Genomic DNA, 27299 nt, shown 5'->3' with positions numbered 1-27299 from the left:
TTGGTGGGAACGGAATATCACAATTTATATCAAAATTTGATGGACAGCCATTTCTATCGAATTAAATGAACTATAATTATGACCCAGTCACAGACAGAAAGGGGACAGAACATTAACGATAGCAATTACCTTAAAAATAGGTGCCGGTTTGAACAATTCATTCCGGAATCATCTTATTTTATTTCTTTTAACTATTTCCTGCGCTTTGCTCTGAAAGCCGCCGTTTTGTCTATTGTCAACTTCTCTGTATGGTGCATTTTAATTTGAAGAAATCATCAAGAACTGTTATTTGTATTGAATTCAACTCGGTCATCTGTATTTGCTTGGACAAAACAAACTTTTAAAAACTCTGTATCTGCAAGCAAACTGATCAAGAGACATTTGAAAACTTACTGAATAAAGCTACAATTTACTTCACGCATGAAGCTGTTTTAAGTTCTGTCGAATGATATATAGTGCGGCGACGCATAAGATATATTAACCAAAGTACAGATCCATCAATGGCTAAATAATTTGTCACCACGAAGATCACAAATCTGACAGATTGGGTCTACATAATAACAGTTGATTAGAAAAATAATTAATTCACCTCCTTCAACTAGGTACGGCAGTGGAACAGTTCCAATCAAAGGTGAAACAGGATATTGCTCTGAAGTCATAGAATTGACATCGGGAGGGGGGTAAATATTCGACTGTTCCTGCAGGCAAACTAACTACATTATAGATGCCTTCATCCCGCCCTTCATTTGATGACCTAGCTTTTAGTATGTGGAAGGTACAAATTAAATACAGCACAAACAGGCATTCAAAATCCAAGTCTTGTGAAAGCAGAAGGTTAAAAAACAGATCTGGACTTTTATCAGAACCCTAAAATTCATCTGGGCTGTAAAATGCAAGCAAAAGGTAAATAGAACAAACAAAATTCTACTACAATCCTCAAAATTAACAAATTATTATTGAGCATGCAAGGCTTTTACTGTGGCTAAACCCATGCACAAGTATTTTCTTGACTGAATATTTAACTTTGCAATGTCACTTTGGGAATTTACAGAAAGGCCAGTAAGGACAACGGTGTCTGAAAATGCTGACCATTTATCTCTCTGATATCATTACACTGAATGATTAATTACTTTTTTTTTTAAATAAACATTGTATTGAGGTACTTTCGGTATAGTAACAACAAAATAAACAATATACATGAAACCATAAACATAGTGCAAAAGCCATTTGTACAGGTCCCACCCTTATTGACCTCCTACTCTAATCTAAACTACTCCCCCCCCCCACCCCCCGTCTGCTGACGATTAATTTTCCACAAAGAAGTCGACGAACGGTTGCCACCTCCGGGTGAACCCTAACAGTGACGCTCTCAAGGCAAACTTGATTTTCTCCAAACAGAGAAAGCTAGCCAAGTCAGATAGCCAGGTCTCCGACTTTGGGGGCTTTGAGCCCCTCCATGCTAATAGCATCCGTCTCCGGGCTACCAGGGAAGCAAAGGCCAGAACTTCTGCCTCCTTCTCCTCCTGGATTCCCGGGTCTTCTGACACCCCGAAAATTACCACCTCTGGACTCAGTGCCATGCTTATTTTTAACACCATGGAAATGCCGTCTGCAAACCCCTGCCAAAATCCCCAAAGCTTTGGACATGTCTAAAACATGTGGACATGCTTCGCCGGTCCTCCCGCACATTTTGCGCACCTGTCCTCCACCCCAAAATAATTTGCTCATCCGGGCCACTGTCATGTGAGCCCGGTGAACAACCTTAAATTGTATCAGGCTGTTCCTGGCACATGTTGCGGACGCGTTGACTCTACGCAACGCGTCCGCCCATAGACCATCCTCTATCTCACCTCCCAGCTCCTCCTCCCACTTGCACTTCAGCTCCTCTGTCTGCGTCTCTTCTGACCCCATAAGCTCCTTGTAAATGTCCAAGATGCTCCCTGCTCCTACCCACCCTCTGGAAACTACCCTATCCTGTATCCCCCTTAGCGGTAGCAGCGGGAAGGTTGACACCTGTTTACTAGGAGGTCCCGCACCTGCAGATACCCGAAATAGTTTCCGCTCGCCAACCCAAACTTCTCCTCCAGGGCCCTCAAACTCTGAAAAGTACCCTCTATAACATATTCCCCCATCCTTTCAATCCCCGCTCTCCGCCATAACCGGAACCCGCCGTCCACACGCAAACCTTTGATTATTACAGATTGGGGCCCAAACCGATGCTCCCACTGCTCCCACATGCCGCCTCCACTGGCCCCAAACTCTCAGGGCCGTCACCACTGTGGAGTACCGTGCCGGCGGGAACGGTAGAGGCGCAGTTACCAACGTCCCCAAACCAGTGCCCTTACATGAAGCCACCTCCATACGCACCCATGCCGACCCCTCCCCCATCACCCACTTCCTGATCATGGCTATATTAGCCGCCCAGTAATAATTGCTGAAATTTGGCAGCGCCAGCCCACCCTCACCCGGACTCAACTCAAGCATTACCTTCCTTACTCGCGGGGTCTTGCCGGCCCAGACAAAGTCAATGATCACTCTGTTGACCCGCTTAAAAAAAGGACCGCGGAATAAAAATGGGGAGACACTGAAATACAGATAGGAATCTCGGGAGGACCGTCATCTTCACCGTTTGCACCCTCCCAGCTAGAGACAATGGAAGCGCGTCCCATCTCCGAAAATGGTCCACCAGCCGGGCCAAATTCAATTTATGCAGCTGGCCCCATTCCCGCGCCACTTGGATACCTAGGTAACTAAAGCTTCCCCTTATTAACCTAAACGGCAGCTCTCCCAGTCGCCTCTCCTGTCCCCTCGCCTGGACCACAAACATCTCATTCTTTCCCACATTAAACTTATACCCAGAAAACCGGCCAAATTTCCCTAGAGCCCTCATGATTTCTTCCATCTCCTCTATTGGGTCCGAAACGTACAGAAGCAGGTCATCCGCATAAAGTGAAACCCTGTGCTCCACCCCCCCCGACCAGTCCTCTCCAGCCCCTCGAAGCTCTCAGAGCAATTGTCAACACCTCTATGGGCAGCGCAAACAACAGTGAGGAGAGGGGGCATCCCTGTTTCGTCCCCCGTTGCAGTCTAAAATAGTCCGATGTAGTCCGATCCGTCTGTACACTTGCCACAGGAGCCTGATACAGCAACCTGACCCAGTCGATAAAGCCTTGCCCGAATCCGAACCGTCCCAGTTCCTCCCACAGATACTCCCATTCTACTCGATCAAAAGCCTTTTCTGCATCCATTGCGATCATTACCTTCACACCTTCTGGGGGCATCATGATCACATTTAACAGCCTTCTTACATTGACCACCAACCGCCTGCCCTTAACAAACCCCGTCTGGTCCTCCCCAATAACGTCCGGGACACAATCCTCAATCCTGGAGGACAAGATTTTAGCCAGCAACTTGGCATCCACATTTAACAGGGAGATCGGCCTGGAGGACCCACACAGCTCCGGATTCTTGTCCAGCTTAAGAGTCAGCGAAATAATTGCCTGTGACATCGTTGGGGGCAACACCCCTCTTTCCCTTGCCTCATTGAACATCCTCATCAACACCGGCCCCAATATCCCAGAGAACTTTTTATAGAACTCCACTGGGTACCCGTCCGGCCCCGGGGCTTTACCCGACTGCATGGCCTTCAGACCCTCCACGATCTCTTCCAAGATGAATTACTTTTTAATTGTAGTTCTTTCTTGACAATGAGAACCCCGGAGATGAAAAACAATGCTGTCTTTTGCAGAATCTCATCAATGTGGGTACGAATCTGGAGACTGAGTGCTGTAGCTAATCATTCCAAAGAAAATTAAACATTAGACATATTGACTCCATCTACACCTCCCGCTGCCTGGGGAAAGCGGGCAGCATAATCAAAGACCACTCCCACCCGGCTTACTCACTGTTCCAACTTCTTCCACCGGGCAGGAGATACAGAAGTCTGAGAACACGCACGAACAGACTCAAAAACAGCTTCTTCCCCGTTGTTACCAGACTCCTAAATGACCCTCTTATGGACTGACCTCCTTAACACGACACCCCTGTATGCGTCATCTGATGCCGGTGCTTATGTAGTTACATTGTGTACCTTGTGTTGCCCTATTATGTATTTTCTTTTATTCCCTTTTCTTATTCCCTTAATGATCTGTTGAGCTGCTCGCAGAAAAATACTTTTCACTGTGCCTCGGTACACGTGACAATAAACAAATCCAATCCAATCCGGAAAATTTCGTTTGAGTGCTAAAATACATTGTCGCATCACTGATGATGTGCTCAAAAGTTATCAACTCTGACCAGCCATTCAAACCAAACACCTCTAGTTAATACTCATTCCTACAATAATCAACCCTAAACAACATAGACACCACTTTCTCATTACTCACTTCGAACATCAAGTACAGTTCATCCATACACCAATCAACTGCAAGGCATTAAGTTACATATGAACAATGTGTCAGTAGCAAAAACAAAAATCACCCACCAAGTTCCTAACATTACAAGATAAATACTTAAGTGATTACCTGCAATGCACCAGCAGCCAGCAAGAGCGATTTATCATGACATAAGAACTAGGAGCAGGAGTAGGCCATGTGGCCCTCGAGCCTGCTCTGCCATTAAATAAGATCATGGCTGATCTTTTTGTGGATTCAGCACACCGTAACCCTCAATTCCTTCACTGTTCAAAAATCTCTCTATCTTTGCCTTAAAAACATTCAACGAGGTAGCCTCAACGCCTTCACTGGGCAGGGAATTCCAGATTCACAATCATTTGGTGAAGAAGTTCCTCCTCAACTCAGTCCTAAATCTGCTCCCCCTTGTTTTGAGGATATGCCCCCTGGTTCTAATTTCATCATTAAACTGCATTATTTCTGGCACAGCAGCATTTAAAGAAGGTTCATTGCTGCCTAGAATTCAATGTTGGCTTTTATCCATACAAGAGCTGAAAGATAAGTAACACTGGATATCTACTGCATCGAACAAAATAGTTTGAAAATATAACAAGTTACAAAACCCACATTTATTTTGTTGAACAGTATACCAAAAATGCCATTCATAAGATGTCATTAGTCCTTATCATGGCAGCTGCAAGGATCATTGGTTTCTTTAAATTCCAGAACCACCAACTTAAACCATTAAACAAATGGTTTAAAATCTCTTGTGATACTTTGATGTGCTTTATCACTGGTCCAAGTGTATTAGGAAAATACACAAAAATCCTCCAGTTATCATTGGGACATTATTCTAGGCTCAAGTGCCAACAGTTATAACTCAGTCAGAATAATCAGGGAGAAGTATTATTGGAATTTTGGATACATCTCAAGATACTCAAATACACATGGTATTAAATGTTCCCATGTCCCAAATGGAAATATTGTATTATTTAATTACTCTGTAGATAGCAAAGCATCATACATCAGATGTGCAGCTAACTGACATGTTTCCTTAAGCGCCCTCAAAACTCGTTATATTCGCAACACAGTCTGGACCACAGTTATTTATTGGCTTACCCCTAAAGGGATTCACACTGCAAGAATGAAAGGTTTTGGTTGATGTAGTTTCATCCAAAATACCCACTTCCAAGATAGTTAGCTTGCGCTTGCATTGTTTAAAGTTTAAACATGAGAGAGCTAGGGCAAGATTGACAATTTAGCATTCTCAAGACACAGATCTATCATTGAGCCCTTAGAACTGCAAGTTTGTCTGTTCAATACTGCTCAATGTGCAGCTCAAAAATTCCATTTCCATTTAGAGCGTATTAAGTACATAAGTTCAAGCATTCAGAGACGTTGTCTTCAGTCAGTGGAACAGTCCAGTATACAAGAGAGTATGGGCAAGGGGGCCATATGAAGAGGGACGAAAATAGGCACTGTACAATTAGTGGAGACTTACAGACTGACAGTCAGCACATTCACATTTTTAAAGTATATAAAAAAAATACAACATAAAAGGCATATTCCATTGAAATTGCCCACAATAGTTAATCCAAAAACAAAGTTAGGAAGTGGGCAGCCATCACCTCATGTAGATAGAATGTGGGTTCCACACGTGTTATTAACCATAGAAAATTTAGAAATTTCAGGAAGAACTAAACAATCTGGGTGGGTTTCAGTTCGTCCAACTTGATATTAACAGCTGAGTTACTTCATTTGCAGCAATTTCACAAACACGTACCTCCATAATTAGATTTTGCATACTTTATTCCTCTATTGCTCAAAATGAATTCTCATGTTCAAATTTAAAGGTTGCTGTGTTCCACTGACAATGTGTGAACTGAAAATATTTAAATGAGCAGTACAATAACCCAAACAAACATTTTAAATTAACCAGAATTACACTTCAAGGGGACATCAGTAGATAAACCCTGTTGGGTAATGCTGTGTGAGCACAATAGGACAGATCAAGCACATACAGCTCTGTTGTGAATCCTTCGTCACCATAATTTTCAATTAAAGCCATGAGGACAGAATAAGCAGCAATAAATTCCAAATGCTAGCTGGCAGATGCAAAATGTTATTGTATCAGATCTTAAGGAAATTAGCTGCATTTCTTGCAATAATATTAACTAAGGATTCATATGCCTTTCAAGAAAAGATTTCATCCTTGAATTTTCAGGAAGTATCCAAAAAATAAGAATTCAACTTGTTTCTAAAGTTAAGTGAACTGAACCAGCACAAACAGGGCTTACACAAAATAGATTTATATCCTAGTCCACGCTGTTACAACTTCATAAAGCACCAACATGTACTCACACCGCCAAAGCCATCAACTAACTAAAGCCAAACATCATGAACATATTTCAAGACAGTTTTAAAACAAGACCAAATTGAACAGTATACAAACGTCTTCACACAGAAGGCACGTAGAAGTCCGATTAAAGGATACAACTAAGTTTCAGTTTAAACTTTCATGCATTTTTCATCTGACGGTAGATTAGAATAACTTTAAAATCCTCTAATATTCTGACTATGCTAATAATTGAAACATCAAATCTGAAAAAGGTTATTTTGCCACCAGGCAGCCTTCAAAGGCGATGCGGTCTGTTAATCAATCATCAATTAAATTTCTTTCCGGTATTATTTTCTCCTTGGTTCCATTAAAAAAAAAATTGTGGAGTGTAACCCAACTGCATCGTACCTAATTAAACTCTGCAGCAATCACAGTGGGATAAGAGAATGGCTACATTTGGAGAACATGGTCCTAAGTAAACCAATCCAATAAATTAACCAGGATGTACAACACATTTTGGGCGACAGGAGGTTGGGTTTCAAATATTACATATTTCAAATTAATTGAACAGCTTTCAATTACATTTGACTCCTAACTGATATCCTATTAACAGGCTAAGATGGCTATCAGCAGATGAAAAACACTTGCAACTGTGGTGTACATCAGATTTATTACAATAATCAACCTCGTCTCCAAAAACCACCAGTGAGGAATGTACTTTATAAAATGATACATTTACTGATATTTCAATGCTTAATTTGGCTGAGTTGCATCCTTATCACTGACAGTTTTGAACTACTGATCTAATGGCTCAAAATATCAGGTATCAATGTTCTGCTCTTCCACTAAAAGTGGCATAAACAGTTGGTATAATTATAGAAACCAAGAATGCCACGGAAACATCTATTCACAAATCAGCAACTGCATCAGTAAGAAGTTAACCTGCAGTGTTAATAAGTGAAACAAGTGATTTTTCAGCAGCTATACTCTTAGAATTTGAAAACTTGCAAAAGCAAACTGTGCCTTACTGCTCGAAATGCAGCTAATTTCCCCAGAAAGCCAGAGTGAGCGAATGGAAATGGACAGAGGAAAAGGCAGACTCCACAAGACAAAAAGAAATCAGCAACAAGCTGCAAGTGTGCAATACATCTTTATTGAAACTTTCTCTGATGCAGCAACATCAATTTACAAACTCAGACTTCTCGGGAGCTCTGAAAGGCAGAGAAGAAAAAGGAATACAGCCTCAAGTTTAAAAACCAGTGAATCAAACATCCGCAAATGAACTTTATCAAAATATTCCCAGAAAGGGAGAAATGGCGGCAGCATAAAGATGGTAGTAAGAAACTTTTTCTTTTTTTTTTTACAAAAAAATAAATTAAGGAATTTTCAAGTTTTCAGGAACAAAACTGACATACCATTTGCTCTCTTAACACGGGCGTCTCTCTCTCTTTCTAACGCTCTATGTAGATGCAAACTACCAGAACAGTTTCTGCTCAAGAATTGAAGGTGGTTATTTATAAAGCTGGGTTATTTTTGTTCGAAGCTGACAGAGTGAAAACAAAGATTAAAGCTTCAACAAAAATGTTCTGGGTGGGTTGAGTAGAGTTTGTGTGGCCTACTTTTACAAATAAATTTACTTTGTCAACTCCCTCTAGAATGGAGCAGCACTGTAGCTGTGAAAGACAAAATTAAGCACTGCCCAATATTTCACTTTCTCCAGTCCTTCATTAGGAGCGCATCACTTGAGCATTACCTCGAGGAGTGCCCCGAGGTCCACCAGGTCCAGAGCCACGCTTGAAGTTTGGTTGGTATCCATCCTACAAAACAATTTCAAATCAGACAGAAATACAATGGACCCTCTCAAAAAAGTATGACTGGTACAGTTAACTGATCAATAATCCAACTTAACTTAAAGGCTGTCTTGTGCAAATTGTCCACAGCAGAAGTGCTCAAGTGTTTCAGCTTTGTGGTTTGTGGAAGTACCACTTGGCACTTCTGCCGCATTCAATATAGAATTCTCTTAATTTGCATCTGATCTAAAATTGCTCATCTTGGTGTTTTAATTTAGGATATAACCCCAAGGATGACAGCACCAATAAGAATGCTTTCAAGCCCTAATGAGAACACTGAAGAAGAGCAAACAGTGTCAAGTTGCTCAACTTTTAAAGATGTTCATCTATAGAAATTTAATTTGGGCCAACATTCAGTTTTATTCACCTTAGAATGGTTACAGGTTTCACTATCATAGAATTTTACACCACAGGAGGCCATTTGGCACATTGTGTCTGCACCGGTTAGAACCTTTGCTAAAACACAGACATCTAGTTTAGATTGCACGTTACCATCTAATGCATTGCCAATGGGGGAGCACGCGCGGGGATGGGTATTGCTTGATGAGAAAATTAACTTCATGTTTGCGCAGGTGGTAAAATTAATTAACAAAGTGAAGATAACTGCGTGGATGTTGGAAAAGATTTACCTCCTGTTAAATGGAGGTCTTAATTAATTAATAGCCCTTTATCTCAGCTACCTACATGTAACCTACTTTGGAAGCTTTCATTGACGATTTAAAGGCGGGAGGGGGAAGAGAATAAAAATACACATATCATTATTGGGTGGCACAGTAGTTAGCACTGTTGCCTCACAGCACCAAGACTCAGGTTCAATTCCAGCCTCGGGTCACTGTCTGTGTGGAGTTTGCACTTTCTCCCACTAGTCTGCGTGGGTTTCTGCCGGAAGCTCTGGTTTTCTCCCATTGTCCATTGATTTTCAAGTTTGGTGGATTGGCCGTGCTAAATTGCCCCTTAATGTCCAGGGATGTGCAGGTTAGGTTATAAGATTACGGGGATAGGGCAGGGTGGACACTCGTAAATGGGCAGAGCGCTCATTCGAAGGGTCGGTGCAAACCCGATGGGCCGAATGCACTATAGGGATTCTATGATTACAATTCCAGGCATCTACAGAAGTGACAAACTGAGGTAAGTTATTATTTAACAGCAATTGCAAGATTGTGAATGAATCAAGTCTAATAAATTGTAAGTTAACAAAGAACTTTGAGCAGTTGCTCAGCGGCTTCATTAATATTTAGCTAAAGATAATGGGGTTTATGACTTGCAGCCCTGAATTTATTCAACTCTTACCTCAGAAGTTGACCAATTTCACAAGTTGTCCATGAAAAACTTTACATTTTACCACTTTTAATCCTAATTTTATTCACCCACATCAAACTTTTCTAATATCAGTGACCATGCTAATACCCTTCCCAAAGTAGTAGTGCATTGTTGCTGTGAAAGCATGCACCTTAATGCACCTAATACAAGTGCTTCAGGCTTCCATTTTTTGTTTTCCTTCCGAGAGTGTGATCTCTCTTAAATTTGGCCTTTGTGCAACTGGGATGAGGTTGATGGTTTGCTCAATAATTCCGATGCTAAAACAAACTGGCGCTATTGAGTCATATGCTTTAACATACTCACAAACCAATAAAAAGTCTCGTTGTTGACTCTGCTTAAGAGTCTGGATCCTTAAAAATTAGTATCAAAGTTAGACATCTGTTTTGAAATGGACTTCAGATCTAGCACATCAGGTTGCTTTTGGATTGTAAATGGCCAAGAATAACTGAAGAAACACTTACACGCTGGTAGCCAGAGTTCGGATAGTCACGAGGGGCAGAAAATGGAGATTGTCCATAACCACTGTTTGGAGTGTTTGAAAATGGAGGGCGGTAGCTCTCATATCCACCTGAAACACACACATCTAGTCAAATACCAAGCACTAACTAGGATTTTAAGTTTGAACTGGATCAGCAAAACTACTTGATTGCTTTCTGTCAATTATGAACATACTTATACATCACCCTTAATGTAAGCATAGGTCCAAGACACTTCAGTCATTAAGAAGTTTTATCAAGAAAAATTAAGATACTGGGCCATATTAGTCCATGAGGGAAGATAGCCATAAGATTAGTTTAAAGGACTGTTTTAATGGGAGAAAAAAAAAAGTAGAGTTGGAGACGTTTAGGAAGAAAATACCAGAGCTTATGTTCTCAGCAGTTCAAGATAGGCCACCAAATGGGAAGCGATTAAAACTGAAGATGTCCAAGGTGCCAGAATTAGATAAGCACTAATATACTGGGGAGTTGAGAGGTTGGGAGAAATGACAGAGACGTAGAGGAGTAAGGTCATGGAGGGATGTAAAAACAAGAATGAAGACTTTCAAGAGGTTCCTGGACCAGGAGCCAGTGTGGATCAGTGAGCGTAGGGGTGATAAGTGAACAGGATTTGGCGTGCGTTAAGAACACAGGCAACAGATTTTTAAATGATTTAGAAGTTTATGGGTGATAATGTGGGACGCCAATCAGGATTGTGTTGGAATAGTGAAGTCTAGAGTTAGTGAAGCATGAAAGAAGATTCAGTAGATAAGCTGAGGGAGGGGCAAAAGTTGGGTAATGTTAGGGAGGTGGAATCAGGCAGCTTTAGTGATATTGTGGGAAAATGGTCAGTTGTTCACCTTGAGAATAAATATGACACTAAAGTTGCAAACCGTTTGCTTTAATCTCAGACAGTTGCCAGGGAGAGATATGTTGGCACCAAAAGATAATGGCTTTGGATTTGCCAATATTTAATTGGGAAGATATTCATGCTTCTCCAGTACTGATAATTCAATAACAGTGGAAGAGCTCGAGGTGGCGGTGAGGAACGTAGAGTATAGTCAGCGTTTGTTCTCCATTATTAGATAGGTAAGAATGGAACTACGCGAGTGCAGTTCCACAAAGCTGGATGGCTGTGGAGATATGTTGGAAGAGATTAATGTGGTCAATCTTGTTCAATCTTCTTGTAGTCACAGGTTATTATTTCATTTTGACAAGACTGTTTCGGCGCAGTGACAGCAAGAGTGGAAGAATTCCAATTTGGACTATCAGGAAAGATGAGCGTGTATTTGAGAGGTGACAAAACCATCAAGGGGTTGACAAGAAAAGGAGCTTGAAGAGGGCTTTGGTGAGCAAGAAATTATTTTGAAAATTATAGTTTACAATCTGAAGGAAGTTGTTAGGCCATTTAGGAGAGAAAAAAAAAGTTGATACAAGCCCATGTAACATTCACTATTTCAAAATGCAAAGATACTTTCTCCATCTTGATATAAAGCTATTTTTGCTGTACAGTATACAAGTTACTTTGGAGGTTGGTCTTTCACCCATAACTCTTAAGATGGCTGAAAATTTGCTGCCAAAATAACTGAGGTTAACTACAGAATACTTATACAGCACAGAAGATGGCCATTTGGCCTGTCAGGTCAGTGTTAGCTGTGTGAAGGAGCAATTCACTGAATACGATCCTCACACCCACTTCTCCTCATAGCCCGGCACATTCTTCCAATTGAGTTAATAATGCAATTCATTCCTGAACGCCTCAATTGAACCTGCCTCCACCTCACACACAGGCAGTGTCCTCTGGTTCTCAGCTATTCCAATGTGAACAGTTTCTCCCATCTACTCTGTCCCTCATGACCCCTCATGATTTTGTATATTTCTATCAAATCTCTTCTCAACCTTCACTTCTCCAAAGAAAACAGACTCAACTTCTCCAATCCATGTAATGGAAGTTCCTCATCTCTCATGGGAACCAGTCCGTGGATCTTTTCTGCACATGCTCTATAATACCTTCACATGTTTCCTAAAGTGTGGCGCACAGAACTGGACGCAATAACTCAGTTGAGACCAAACCAGTGTCCTCTGGTAAACCTGTACAATTTCCTTGCATTTATACTCTATGCCCCTATTAATAAAGCCAGCAATGCTATGTTCATTATTAACTTATCTCTCAAACCTGTGCTGCCACCTTCAATGATTTATGCACATACCCACCTAGGTCTCTCTGCAGCTGCACCCCCTTCAGCATTGTCCCCCCTTTAGCATTGTATATTGTTTCTGTGTTCTAATGACAGCAGCATGTGGAATTCTGTGGAATGCACTGCAATCATGGACAACCTGCCTAAAGTGTCTGCAGGCAATTGGGTCAGAGTTGCGAACATTGCGGGGTATCAGGGAGGGGAAGTTACCTGGACACTTTGTTCCAGGAGGCAGTCACTCCCGTTAGGTTAGGCAGAACCTTAATTTGTGAATGAGGGTCTAGACGGCTGTGTTGTCTGCCAGGTTCAAGACATTTGCTCTGCGCTGGAGATAGAACTTCCAGTGGGAGGCCGAGGGAATTCCAGAGTGTGACAGGAAGGAACAGACATATCATCAGAAGATTGCACCATCAGATGAAGCCGGGAATAGCAAAGGGAGCTTGGAGTAACATTATTGTTTGAATAAACAAAAGGGATGAATTGTTCTCGGGTAGAGATATAAATATGTATAACCTGATAGGCATTACAGAGACAATTGAAAGGTGGCTACGGCAAGGATGCTGATAAAAGCAAATTACTGTGGCTGCTGGAATCTGAAACCAAAGAGAGAATGCTGGAAAATCTCAGCAATTGTAGGGAGAGAAAAGAGCTAACGTTTCGAGTCCAGGTGACCCTTTGTCAAAGCTGATGTCTATTTGACACATTGGAATGACAGGAAGTTAGGAAAAGGTGGCAGGATAACTCTGTTAATTAAGGATGGCATTAGTTCAGTATTGAGAGATGACCTTAGCTCGAAAGAGCAAGATGTGGAAACAGTTTTAGTAGAGGTAAGAAATAGCAACCCAAGTTGCGGGAGTAGTTTATATGCCCTCTAACAGAAGTTACACGAGAGAACAGAACATACAGGAAGGAATAAATGGTGTGTGTGTAAGAAAGTGATAATCGTGGGTGACTTCAATCTACATGTAGATTTAGAAAATCAGATTGGCCTGAGAAATGAGTCCATTGTGTGTTTTCGGGACAATTCTGTGGAGCAGTGCATTCTAGTCAACGATGGAGAAAGCTGTCCTAGACCTCGTAATGTGCAATGAGACAGGATAATCAATAGCTTCATGAATAAAGGAGCCTCGAGGTGACAGCGATCTCAATATAATAGAATTTCATGTTCCTTTTGAAATGAAGTGTGGCTTCATGACACATAATTTAAACTTAAATAAAAGTAACTATGTGAGTGTGAAGGTAGAGCTGGCTAGGGTGAATTGGGAAATTAGATGAAAAGGGTAGCACAGTCAAGTGGCAATGGCAGACTTTCAAAGAATATTTAATAACGCACAGAAAAGATTCATCCCTGTGAGAAAGAAAGGCTCTTTGGGAAGGATGCATTATCCATGGCTAAACAAGGAAGTTAAGGGCAGTATTAAATTGAAAGAAACATTGTACAAATCACGGAAAATCTGAGAATTGGATGGATTTTAAGAACCAGCAGTGAATGACTCAGCATATAATAGAGGGGCAAAAGGCAGAGTATGAGAGTAAGTTGGCTAGCAATATAAAATCAGATAGTACAAGTGAAAATCACTTGTCACAAGTAGCTTCAAATGAAGTTACGGTGAAAAGCCCCTAGTCGCCACATTCCGGCGCCTGTTCGGGGCGGCTGGTACGGGGAAGTTTCTACAAGTACGGGTATTTGAATCGGATGAGAACTAAAGCTGGTGTTGGTCCTCGTGAGGGAGAATCTGGGGAATTAATAATGGAAAACAAAGAAACAGCGGAGGTGTTGTCATTTTGTGTCTGTCTTCATGGTAGAGGAGTTTGAAAACTTCCCAAAGATTTTTGAAAATCAAGAGGTTAGAGGGAGGGATGAACTTTATACAATCACCATTATACCAGCAAAAGGGTGCAAGGAAAACTATTGGACCTGAAGGCTGACAAGTCTCCAGGACCGGAAGGCCTGCTTCCCAGGGTATTAAAAAAAGTGGCGGCACAAATAACAGATACATTGGTTATGATCTTGCAAAATTCCTTCGATTCTGGAAGAGTCCCAACAGATTGGAAAGTATCTAATGTAACGCCTTCATTTAAGTAAGGAGAGGCGCAGAAATCAGGAAATCATAGGCCAGTTAGCCTAACATTGGAAAGTGCTGGAAGCCATTATTAAGGTTATAGCAGGATACTTAGATAATCACGATTTGATCAGGCATGGCCAACATGGCTTTGTGAAAGGAAAATTTGTTTAACAGAGATGCGCTGTACTTGGATTTCCAAAAGGCATTTGGTAAGGTAGCACATCAAAGGTTACTACACAAGATAGGACTACATGGTGTAGGGGTAACATATTAGTTTGAATGAAGGATTGGTTGTCTAAAAAGGCCAAGTAGAGATATTAACAGGTCTTTTTCAGATTGGCAAGCTGTAACTAGTGGAGTGCCAGAGGAATCAGCGGTGGATCCACAACTAATTACAATCTATACCAATGGCTAACTAGGAGTCGGCAATTCTGCCCTTCGAGCCTGCGCCGCCATTCAATATGATCATGGCTGATCCTCTTATCTCAATGCCAAATTCCTGCTTTCACCCCATATCCTTTGATGCCATTAAAATCTAAAAATGTATCTATTAGCACTATGGCTTCACAGCGTCAGGGTCCCAGGTTCGATTCTCGCTTGGGTCACTGTCTGTGCCAAGTCTGCACGTTCTCCCCGTGTCTGCGTGGGTTTCCTCCGGGTGCTCTGGTTTCCTCCAAGTCCCAAAAGACGTGCTATTAGGAAAAATGGACATTCTGAATTCTCCCCGTGTACCCGAACAGGTGCCGGAATGTGGCGACTAGGGGCTTTTCACAGTAACTTCATTGCAGTGTTAATGCAAGCATACGTGTGACAATAAAGATGATTATATGTGTCTCTTTCTTGAACTGCGACTTGGCCTCTACAGCATTCTGTGGCAGAGAATTCCACAGGTTCATACCCTTTGATGAAGAAATGTTTCCTCATCCCAGTCCTAAATGGTCTACCTGAGACTGTGTCCCCTGATTCTAGACTCCCCCAACTTGGGAAAACATCCTCCCTGCATCTAGTCTGTCCAGCCCGGTTAAGAATTTTATATGTTTCAATCAGAACTCCTCGCATCCTTCTAAACTCTCGTGAATACAGACTCAGTTTAACCAATCTCTCCTCAGGACAGTCCTGCCAACCCTTAGTGAATCTCTGTTGCACTTCCTCTGTGGCAAGGAAAGACAGGGAGATCAAAACTGCACGGAATACTCCAGATGTGGCCTCACCAAGGCCCTGTACAACTGAAAACATCCCTACTTCTGAACTCAAATCTTTTTGCAATGAATATTAACATACTATTTGCCTTCCTAACTGCTTGCTGTACCTGCCTCTCCACCTTCATTGACTGGTATACGAGGAAGCCCAGAAAGCTTTATACATCCACACTTTCCAATGTATCACCATTTAAATAATACTCTTCCTTTCTGTTTTTCACACCAAAGTGTATAATGTCACATTTAGACATGTTGCACTGCATCAGCCATGTTTGCTCAATTCAACTTGTTTATACCACCTTGAAGCCTCCTTGCGCCCGGCTCACAATTCACGATTTTGCCCAGTTTTGTGTCATCAGCAAACTTGGAAATGTTACATTTGGTTCCCTCATCCAGGTCATTGATATATATCGTTAACAACTGGGGTCCAAGCACACTGCCCCACTCGTCACTGCCTGTCACTCAGAAAAAGACCCATTTATTTCCACTTTGTTTCAGGGACGGAATGTATGGTAGCTTTGCTGATGACACCAAGATAGGTAGGACAGCAAGTTGTCAAGTGGAGGTAGAGAATCTGAAAAGGGATATAAACAGGCAAAAATTTGGCAGACGAGTATAACTCGAGTAAATGTGAACTTGTTCACTTTGGCAGGAAGTATTGAAAAGCAGTATACTATTTAAATGGTGAAAAATTGCAGAACTCAATGATACAGAGGGATCCCATCATTGGTAAATGACTGTCGTAGTACATGAATCACAAAGTTAAGTATATAGGATTAGTGATTAGGAAGTCAAATGGAATGTTGTCCTTTATTGGAAAGGAAAAGAAATATAAAAGTAAGGAAGTTTTACTACATTTGTACATGGCCTTGGTGAGACAGCATCTGGAGTGGTGTCTAGTTTTAGTTGCTTTATTTTAAAAATATATATATTTCTGAGAAGTTTCACTGGACTCATTCTTGGGATGAAGGAATTCTCTTCCTCAGGAAATAGTGGAGGCTAGGTCTTTGAATTTATTCAGATTTCTGTTGGGTTTATTCAGTTAGACAGATTTCTGTTCAGCCAGGGAGTCAAGGGTTGGGGAGCAGACAGGAAAGTGGATCTGAGACCACAACGAGGTAAGCAAGATCTTATTGAATATAGGAGCAGGCCCGAAGGGCCAAAGAGTCTACTCCTGTTCCTGAGTTCCATTAGCCACTAAGTTTCCTCTCATGCAGCCAATTTTGTATCCATTTTGTTACTGTCTGTTATTTCATGAACTCTAGCTTTGCTCATAAGTCTTGTGCAGTACTTTTATCAAATGCCTTTTGAAAGTCCAGGTAGACACATCAACAGCATTTTCATCATCAATCTTCTCTGCTACCTCTGCAAAAAACCCTAGCACGTTAAACACTATTTGCCTTAACAAATCTGGCTTTCCTTGATTAACACGGATTTGGCAGAATGATTTTTAATTTTGTCCCGATGTTTCTTTTGCTGTTGTTACAGACAGGTGCATGGAGGTTAACTCAAACAGCCCTGATTTCTCCTCTCACCACCTATCTGTAAGCAGAATGATGTTTTTGCTTTCCCCCTTCATATGAGGCATATATTCCCAACCCCTCAGTTTTGGTGTGATCCAATTCGCCATTAGTAACCCCACAGCAAACTTGAAACAGGATAAACTAAAAGGGTCAATTTATTTTATGAAGAATCAAAACAGGAGGGTCACCACGTGGCCACCTTTTCATTCAAACATAAAAGTGGGATAGAGAGTAGAAAGAAGTTCAGGGCAAAGACCACAGAGAAGATAGGAATTATTGTTTCACGTGAGTCCAGCAAAGTCCAATAGTGTAGAGTTGGCAGGGTGAAGACAGATGCTGGATAATCCACTATTGCAGTAGAGATGACCTCTACAATGCGATTGGCACAGAGATTATTTAGTCTTGTAGACATTGACACAGAAGTTCCAGTAGAAAAAGTGCAGATGGCCAGGCAATTTAAAACTGGAGAGAACTCTGGTTCTGCTGTTGCTTGGTTGATAGAAGATGGCAAACTGCCTTTGCAGCTCCACAAAGCAGGATAACTAATTCTCCCAGCCAGGGATCATATACTTCTCCGCTTTGCTTTGAGCAAATAATGTCTATGGTCTTGATTGTAGAATGCGGTGCATCTTGTATATGGTACACACTGCTGCCAGTGGATGGGGTGAATATTAAAGGTGGTGGAAGAGGTGATCAAACGGACTGGTTTGTCTTGGACAGTGTCGAACTTCTCAAGTGCTGTTGGTGCTGCACTCATCCAGGCCAAGTGGACAGTATTCCATCACAATCCAGACTTGTGCTTCAAGTTATCAGGCTTTTGGGAGTCAGATGGTGAGTTATGCGCCGCAGAATTCAGAGTCTCTGGCTTTCTCTCGGAGCTACAATTTTACAGAACTTGTCTAGTCTAGATTCCAGTTAATGGTAATCTCAAGGATGTTTATAGAAGGTGATGTCATTGAATGATATGGGGAGATACTTAGATACTTTTAGTTAGTGATGGTCCTCCTCTGGCACTTGTATGGCGCGAAAGTTACTTGCTACTTATCATCCCAAAACTGAATGTTCTCAGTGTCTTGCTACAATCATCAGCAAACATTCCCACTGCTGAACTTGAGATGGAGGGCTGGTCCTCCAGAGCTGGTTCCCATATCCCAAGAATCGAAAACTCTTCCTCATACACCACCTTTCTAGCCATGCATTCAGCTGCTTTATTTGATTTATCCTCTTATTTCCATACTTACTTGCACATGGTAGCAGGAGTAACAGAGGTCTTGCTTGCTCATTTCCTACCTAACTCCCCAAATGGTGCTTACTATTCTTTGTGTGCGGGCGGCACTGTGGCACAATGGTTAGCACTGCTGCATTACGCTGCCGAGGAGCCAGGTTCGATCCCAGCTCTGGGTCACTGTCCGTGTGGAGTTTGTACATTCTCCCAGTGTCTGCGTGAGTCTCACCCTCACAACCCAAAGATGTGCAGTGTAGATGGATTAGCCGCACTAAATTGCCACTTAATTGGAAAAAATTCCAGTTCTTTGTGCGTAAAAGGCACATCCACCTCAGGTGAGGACCAGATGTGTGGTTACACTAAATATCCAGAAGGCGCTGCCCAAGTTGCACCATCCACTGTCAGCAGTTTGGCATTCCACTGCTTCAATGTAGACCAGCAATTAATATCATTACCGCATTATATTTAGGGGCAGTAATTGATAGCGGTCATAGTATTGTAACATTATTGTTTATTGCCGAACAAACTTGCTGGGCACTGAAAAAATAACTATTACAGGTGTGTAGACCGATTCCTTCAGGTTTGCTTTAAAAAAAAAAATATTTACTACGCTTTATGCCATTCTCCCCCGCTCAATAAAATATTTCTCCCTCTTTTTTTGTTTCTGTACCGGACTTGATATTAGGTCCACCCTCCTTCGCAGTCCTTCCTGCGTTTATTTTACCAATTCTTTAATCTCATTGGATAAGTAGATACCCTATTGGTTGCCTTTCATTCAAGTCGGCGATTCCCTGCTTCCCTCAGTGCTCCAATTAGCTTGCAGCACATTTCTGAACCGAAGGCCACAGGGACAAGACTAACTAACAGCAGATGCTAGTAGATGTCCTGCAACAGCAAATTCTGGCCCATTTTATATGCACATAGTTTCACAAGGAAACAATTTTTGTTCTCATCTTTACCAATTAAGTTATGCCCAAAATGCAAGTTAGAGGAATAAAAGGTATTTCCCACCTCTGAATCCATTAGCAGGTCCCCGGTAGCCATTCATTCCTCCTCGTGCGTTGCGTGGGCCACCACGCGACACTCCCCTGCTGTTGTAGAAAGCTTGTCCGGTGCGTGTAAAGCCTGCATTCTGTTGAGGCTGTTGGGATAGCTGCTGATGAGTTGCTCCAGCAGGATGTGTTTGGTCTTGAGATGCATGGTAAGGACTAACCACTGTGCAAAGAAAAATACAATAGTTTAATACTATGCAATTTAAAGTGACGGCTACAGTCCCCAAGATAGAATTTAAATGAAAAATGATGCAACCATGACTAATTTCATTCATTGTGAATAACATTAACAAAATACATTCGGAATTGTTTTAACTTTATCTAAGGATTTCATAAGAGTTGATAAAGAAATTAATTCCTTTGGTGGGAGAGCCCAGAACAAGGGGCCAGAATCTTAAATTTTAGTTAGGCTGTGCAGAAATCTCCTCTTAGCACAAATGGTAACAGAAAGGTTGAACTCTGAATAGGAAGGAAGACACATCTAGCATTATGGTTTTGCAAATCATTTGTATTTTGATATTTCTCAATTGAGTGAAGTTTAAAAATAAATCTGTAGTAAAAGGTTTTTCCCTTCCCATTAACCAAAAGCGGTACTACTGATCAAACCTCTCAGTAATTACAGTGGGTGGCGCAAATCTTTCAACAGCTGCAATAAACAATGTGCATGCCCAAAATGATACTTGCTTTGTGGATGCCACCCCTCTTCCCCAGCCCCATCAAAAGCTGTTCGAATCATAGAAGGGTTACAGTACAGGTGGCTGTCATTTGGCCGGTGCTGGCTCTCTGTAGAAGCAAATTACTTAGTGCCACTCCCTTGCATTTTTCCTATAGCCTACAAATGTTTGCCTCTTCAGATTCTCATCCAATTTATTTTTAAATGCCTCATTTGAACCTGCCTCCACCACATTCTCAGTCAATGCATTCCTAGTCCTAATCACTCGCTGTGCAAATAAGTTTTTCCTCATGTTAGCAATGTTTCTTTTGCCATTACCTAGAATCTGTGCCACCTGATTGGGCTAAGGTAAACTGGAAATTCCAAAACTGAGATAGAGATCATTGTTAACGGTGTTATCGGTTAAGGAAACAAGGACACAGATCTGCCATGTTCTGATTGAATGGCATAACAGGCTAGAGGTACCAGCGGATTCTGCAAATTACAGAATAACCAAATCTGCAGTTTAATTTTTAAATTTTTTTTAACTAGACCATTGTCAAAGTTCATAATTATTTTGCTTTTTCTTACAGGATTAAATCACACCAAAGAACACTGGTTTAATATTTTGAGATTAAAGCCCACTTACGCTCATTTTGATCAGTCTGGAATGTGTGTTAGCATCTAGTTCTGTAATCAGAAACTGCACCATTCCACAAAGCGTGCTTCTTGTTGGACATGGGCATTGTCACAGAAAAATTAGCACCACCCACAGTAATCATGGAGAAGTTTATGCAGCAGTACCAATTCTCTGATTTTGGGGACGGAAACTTCCTTTAACGACAAATTTATTTTAAAAATACAATTAAAAATACCAAAATGCATCACATGTTTCGCAAAACTATGATGCTAGATTAGCCCTCCCACTATACCTACTCCTTTTTGCTTTGAAGTTAGCAATTTCGACAACCTTTGAATATTTCACCCTTGCAGACCTCCAAGAACTGGTGGGTGAATTGACCATGAAAGACATCCCCAACATTCAGACAAAAGCATTTCCAGCATATCGTGTCCAGTGGTAGGAACATTGGTCAATTGATCTAATGTCCAGAGCAGGCAGAAAAACTAGCAAAACACTGGGGAGGACAGATTTTTAAAAAACAATGCAACTAAAGTATGTGAGGTTTAAAGGATTACTGATAAACAGGACTAAATAAATTAGAGCAAACAGTTTGAGACTCACCAACTGGAAATACTGAAACTCAGTACAACTGTTTGAGACAAAAACAGTCAACAGATCACAAAAAATGCAACTTCATGGGAAACAAAATTAAGATCCTAAACTGACATCAAGGATTGGGCAAGACAGGATCTTGCATACCTTTCATAAACCAACGTCAGGGTTTTCCATGCTCAGGAGACCACATGATGCCTGAATGAGCTAACTGTACTTTGAAGGCCCCAGGAAACATTATGGCAAAAGATTGCGATATTCTGGACCACGGGCAGCCACAAATGGTTGGTTCCTTCATGCTAAAGCAACCATGGATAATCATCCATGGATCAGAGGGCATGATCGCAGAGGAAGGAGTCACCGATTTAAGACCGAAATTAAGAGGAATTTCTTCTCTCAAAGGGCAGAGAATCGCAAAGAGCTGCAGAGGCCGAGTCATTAACTATGTTCAAGGCAGAGATAGACAAAACTTTTAATCAGTAAGGGAATCAAGGGATATGGCAGGAAAGTGGAGTTGAGGATTTTATCGGATCAGCCATGATCTCATGGAGTGGTAGAGCAGACTCGATGGGCCGAATGGCCTACTTCTGCTCCTACATCTTATGGCCTTATCCTTTGGCGTGCAAAGTTTTCCAGATTCCAGGAGTGTTCCAAACTGAACTTTTCACACTTCCTTGAATTCCACGGTGTCTTCAAGAATCGAACTGTCAGCTGCAGGATCTGTTGGACTATCTATTTGGACAAGATATAATTAAAAAATTTAAGAGGTTTTGTTGTGGCAACTTCTGAAATTAAAGGAGGTATAATTTTAGAATTCCACAGATGCATTACCCTCAGAGAAGAAATTCATCCTTATCCCGGTTTTAAATGGCCACCCCTTACTGTTTTATTATGTCCTCTGGACCTAGACTCTCCCAAGAGGAAACACCCTTTCAGCATCTACCCTGTCAAGCATCCGTAGAATCCTGTCTCTCAATAACATCACATCCTTAACTTCAATGAGTGCAGGCCCAACCTACTTAACCTCGCCTGATAAGAAAATCCCTCCACACCGGGATCAACCTAGTGAACCTTCTTTGGACTGCCTCCAATGCCAGTATATCTTTCCTTAGATAAGGAGAACAAAACGATTTACACTATTCCAGGTGTGGTCTAACTGGTTGGTGCTTTGTATAGTTCCATCAGGACCTCTCTATTTTTATACTCCATTCCCTTTGAAATCAAGGCCAATATTCCATTTGCCTCCCAATTACCTGAACTTGTTAGTTTTTTGAGATTTATCCACGAGGACCTCCAAATTACTCTGTGCTGCAGTTTCCTGCAATCTTTCTTCATATAAATAATATTCAGCACCTTTATTATTCCCACCAAAGTGCAAAACATCACATTTTCCTACATTATATTCCATCTGCATTCCATTTTGCCCACCTGTCAATATCCCCCTGTAGAAAGTCTCATCCTCACCATGTGCGCCCTCAAAGTGCATTCACTTCGCTCGTTCAAGTCATAAATATTGTAAATAATTGTGATCCCAGCACTGGTCCCTGTGGCACACCACTAGCTATAGGTTGCCATCCTTAAAATTCCCTCGGATCCCAACTCTATTGTCAATCGGTTAGCCAATCTTCTATCCATGCTAATATACTACTCCCAACACTATGGGATCTTATCTTTAGTAGTCTTTTGTGTGGTACCGTATTCAGTCCATTTTGGAAATCCAAATATATTACATCTACTGGTTCTTCTTCATCTACACTGCTCATTACCACCCCAAAAGATTTCTAAAAATATTTGCCAGGCATTATTTCACCTGACTTTGCTTGATTGTATTATGTATTTCTAAATGCTCTGCTATTGCATCCTTTATAATGGAATCTAACATTGCCCCAATGGCAAAGATAAGCTAACTGGTCTATAGCTTTTTTTGTCTCCTTCCTGTTTTGAATAAAGGTATTACATTGGCACATTTACAATCCTCTGATACTTTTCCAGAATTTACATCCACTATCTCTGCAACTACTTCCTTTAATATCCTGGGATGTAACCCATCAGGTCCAGGGGACTTACCAACCTTTAACCCCATTAGTTTCCCTCGTACTTTTTATTGTATTTATTTCCCTTGGTTATTTAACATTTTTGGAATGTTATTAGCGTCTTCCACCGTGAAGACCAATGCAGAGTATTTATTTAACTCTGCCATTTCCTGGTTCCCTATTATTTCCCCAGTCGCATCCTCTAAAGGGCTGACGTTCACTTTGGCCTCTCTCTTCCTTTTTATATATTTAAAGCTCTTGCTGTTTTATTTTTATATTACTTGCTTCTTTACCTTCAGTTTATCTTCTCCCTCTATTTCTTTGGTCATCCTTTGCTGATTTTTAAAACTTCTACAATCCTCTAGTTTTCTACTAATCTTTGCCACATGATGTTTTTCTTTCAGTTTAATATTATCTTTCACTTCCTTGATTAACCATGATTGATTTATCTCTAGAATCGTTCCTCACTGGGATATATCTTTGTTGGGAGTCATTTATTTTCATAAATGTCTGCCATTGCTGATCAATCGTCTTTTCTGCTAAACTCCTTTTCCAGTCCACTGCGGCCAATTCTGTCCTCATTCCTTTATAATTACACGTAAATGTAGCAGTTGTTTCTGACCCAACTTTCTCATTCTCAGATTGAATGCTAAATTCTACCATGTTGTGGTCACTGCTTCAAAGGAGCTCTTTTACTCCAAGATCCATAAGCCAAATGAGTGCCTGTAGACCAGGACCAATACAACTTTCTAATGAGATCAGGGGTTATGGTAGAAGGCAAGAGAATTGCGATGAGAAAAATATCAGCCATAATTGAATGGTGGAGCAGACTCGGTGGGCCAAGTGGCCTAATTCCGCTCCTATGTCTTATGGCCTTTCCTTCAGACCCAACAAGCAACTCGGTTGAAAAAAAAAAATCACAGCCCTCCATGCTGCACCAATGCACCATCTGTCATCCTCCCTAAAGGCCAGCCATCAACCATGCTTTACCTCTACTTGTCCCATCTCTTTGCCCTGCCATCACTAAACCTACCTGTTCCTCATCCTGGAACCTGGGATGGGGAATTTCCACTCGGGTCCAAAGGCTCACCAGGGAAACTTACCTGCAGGTCTTCAATCAAAAGCCTATCCCAGTAAATATTAGGACAAACTTTCTCTGGCCATGAGAACAAAGGTGGATTGTACTCAATTCTGTGCCCACTATTCTTAAAAACGGGATTTGGGCGTCATTGCCTAGACTAGCATTCACTGTCCATCCCTAGTTTCCTTTGCGAAGGCGGTGGCGAGTGGCCTTCTTGAATTGCTGCAGTCCGAGGTATAGGTACACATGCAGAGCTGATAGGGAGGAGATTCCAGGATTTTGACCTAGCGACAAGTGAAGGAACAGTGATATATTTCCAAGTCGCGATGGTGACTGGCTTAGAGGGGAACATCCCGATGGTGGTATTCCTAGATATCTGCTGCTCGTCCTTCTAGATGGTAGTGGCCATGGGTTTGGAAGGTGCTGTCTCAAGTATCTTGGTGAGTTCCTATAGTGCATCTTGTAGATGGTGCTCACAACAGTCACTGTTTGTAGGTGCTGGAGGGAGTGAATGTTTGTGGAAGAGGTAGAAATCAAGCAGGCTTTGTCCTGGGTGATGTCAAGCTTCTTGAGTGTTTTTGAAGTTGCATTTATCCAGGAAAGTGGAGAGTATTTCATGACACTCCTGACTTGTTCCTTGCAGATAGTGGACAGGCTCTGGAGAGCCAGGAGGCAAGTTCCTTGCTGCAGGATTACTCGCCTTCGACCTACTCTTGAACTCACCAGTATTTATATGGCTAGTCCACTTCAGTTTCTGGTCAATGGTAAGCCCCCCAAGATGTTCAGGATAGGGGATACCGCAATGATAATGACACTGAATGTCATGGGGTGATGGTTATATTCTCCCTTGTTGGAGATGGCTATTGTGTAGCTCAAATGTTACTTGCTACTTATTACCCCAAACCTGAATGTAGTCCAGGTCTTGCTGCATATGGGAAGGGACTGCTCCAGTATCTGTGGAGTTGGAAAGGAGCTAAACTTGGGCAATCATCCCTACTTCTGACTTCATGATGGAGGATTCCTTGCCAGTGTTTGACCTGATGGTGTGAAACCCCGTGGGGTGACAATTCAATGTTCAGGACTGCCAGGCAACTTCCTCCTGACTGTATATCACTGCTGGTGGTACAGGACCTACACTGGGATTTGATGTTCAGGACATTACCCGAGGTATGATTCCGTGTGCGAGACTATGTCAGGCTGTTGCTTGACTGGTCTGCAGGGCAGCTCTCCCAATTTTGTCACAAACCCCAAGATGCCAGTAAGGAAGACTTTGCATGATTGACAGCGGGGAGATTTCCATAGTATCTTTGGAATGCAATGGCAGTTTCTGTCTCTAATAGCCTTCCAGGACGTGAGCTTGAGACCTGCAATGCTCAAGAGTAAAATTCTCAACTGCATTCTGACTGACCCTTCTGCCCCAAATCTGTGGCCCGGTTACTGACCTTTCTGCTAATGGTACGATTGTTACCCAGCCACTCTAACTAGGCGACTCAATTTTATATATCACCATAAAATCTCTCCTTCTGCATTCCAAAGAAAACAATGCCAGTCTGTCTCATCTATCCTCAGCTAAAATTCTACGTTCCTGAAAATATCCTCATAATATGGTACTCTAGCTGTGGTCCAAATAGTTTTAGCCCTCAGCAGTCAGTTATTACTACTGCTCTACACGGAATAGAGACCCTGCCTTACAAATGGCTCAGAGCCTCCCATAAACTCGCCAGACACTGCACAAGTAAAAGGAACTACATTTTACTTGATATGTCCTGATGTGTTTTGACTTGGGGATTTGTGTAATAACATTCCTAAACTCTGTTTTAATGGTTTTATTTAATTTGTGTTCCTAAAGCAAAATGTCCAAGGTATGACAAGTGTGTTGTAAAGCTAATTTCAAAAACATTTATTGATACCTTGTTGCAACAGAAAAAGCACCGAATTTCAAGATGCAATTTGAGCATTAATTTCCTATAAAAGTGAAATGTATTTGTAACTTTTATCAAATCGACAAATGAGACTTCACAACTGTCTCTGCAAGTTTAGATAAACCCACCAATATGTGCCACGCATGAACACTCCTAGATGAGTTGTGGGCTAGCAACGTATTCATGTGAGCATGCAAAACTCACAAGTTAAAACATTTCCGATATGGTTTCCACCTTTCTATCACCTTCACATGGTCCATCTTCAGCACTTTCCTTCCTATTTCAATTTCTGGGGATAGACCATCAACTGTATCCATTACAAACCCACTGACTCCCACAGCTACCTCGACTACATCTCTTCAAACCCACATCTTGTAAGGATTCCATTTCATTCTCCTAGTTCCTTCGCCTACTGTCTCATCTGTTCGATGATGCCACTTTCCAAAACGGTGCTGATGTCTTCATTCCTCCTCACTCGTGGTTCCCCACCCACTGTGGTTGACAGGGCCCACAGCCATGTCTGACCCATCTCCCGCACCTCTGTTCTCATCCCTTCAACCCTTTCCAGACCAGGATAGGGTCCCTATTGTTCTCACTTTTCACCCCACATTCCTCCGCATCCAAAGAATCATCCTCCACCAGTTCCACCAACTTCAGCATGAAGTTCCTCCACCAAATACATCTTCCCCTCATTCTTCCTGTCAGCATTTTGCAGGGACCAATCCCTCCAGGATACCCT

The 27299-nt window shown here is 41.7% G+C and overlaps 1 protein-coding gene across 5 annotated transcripts in view; it reads right to left on the bottom strand.

Annotated features, from left to right (window-relative positions):
• Positions 1–27299, bottom strand: part of caprin1b (cell cycle associated protein 1b) — a 158883-nt gene that overhangs the window by 7410 nt on the left and 124174 nt on the right. For all 5 annotated transcript variants that reach the window (XM_072466579.1, XM_072466581.1, XM_072466578.1 and 2 more), the window contains 3 exons: positions 19598–19801; positions 10361–10467; positions 8483–8546 (listed from right to left, as the gene is read on the bottom strand). In XM_072466579.1, the coding sequence (XP_072322680.1) occupies positions 8483–8546; positions 10361–10467; positions 19598–19801 (375 nt within the window). The remainder of the gene's footprint in view (positions 1–8482; positions 8547–10360; positions 10468–19597; positions 19802–27299) is intronic.

This window comes from Scyliorhinus torazame, chromosome 10 (genome assembly GCF_047496885.1).
Source record: "Scyliorhinus torazame isolate Kashiwa2021f chromosome 10, sScyTor2.1, whole genome shotgun sequence".
Classification (NCBI taxonomy): Eukaryota; Metazoa; Chordata; class Chondrichthyes; order Carcharhiniformes; family Scyliorhinidae; genus Scyliorhinus; species Scyliorhinus torazame.
This window is presented reverse-complemented; position numbering and strand designations above follow the sequence as displayed.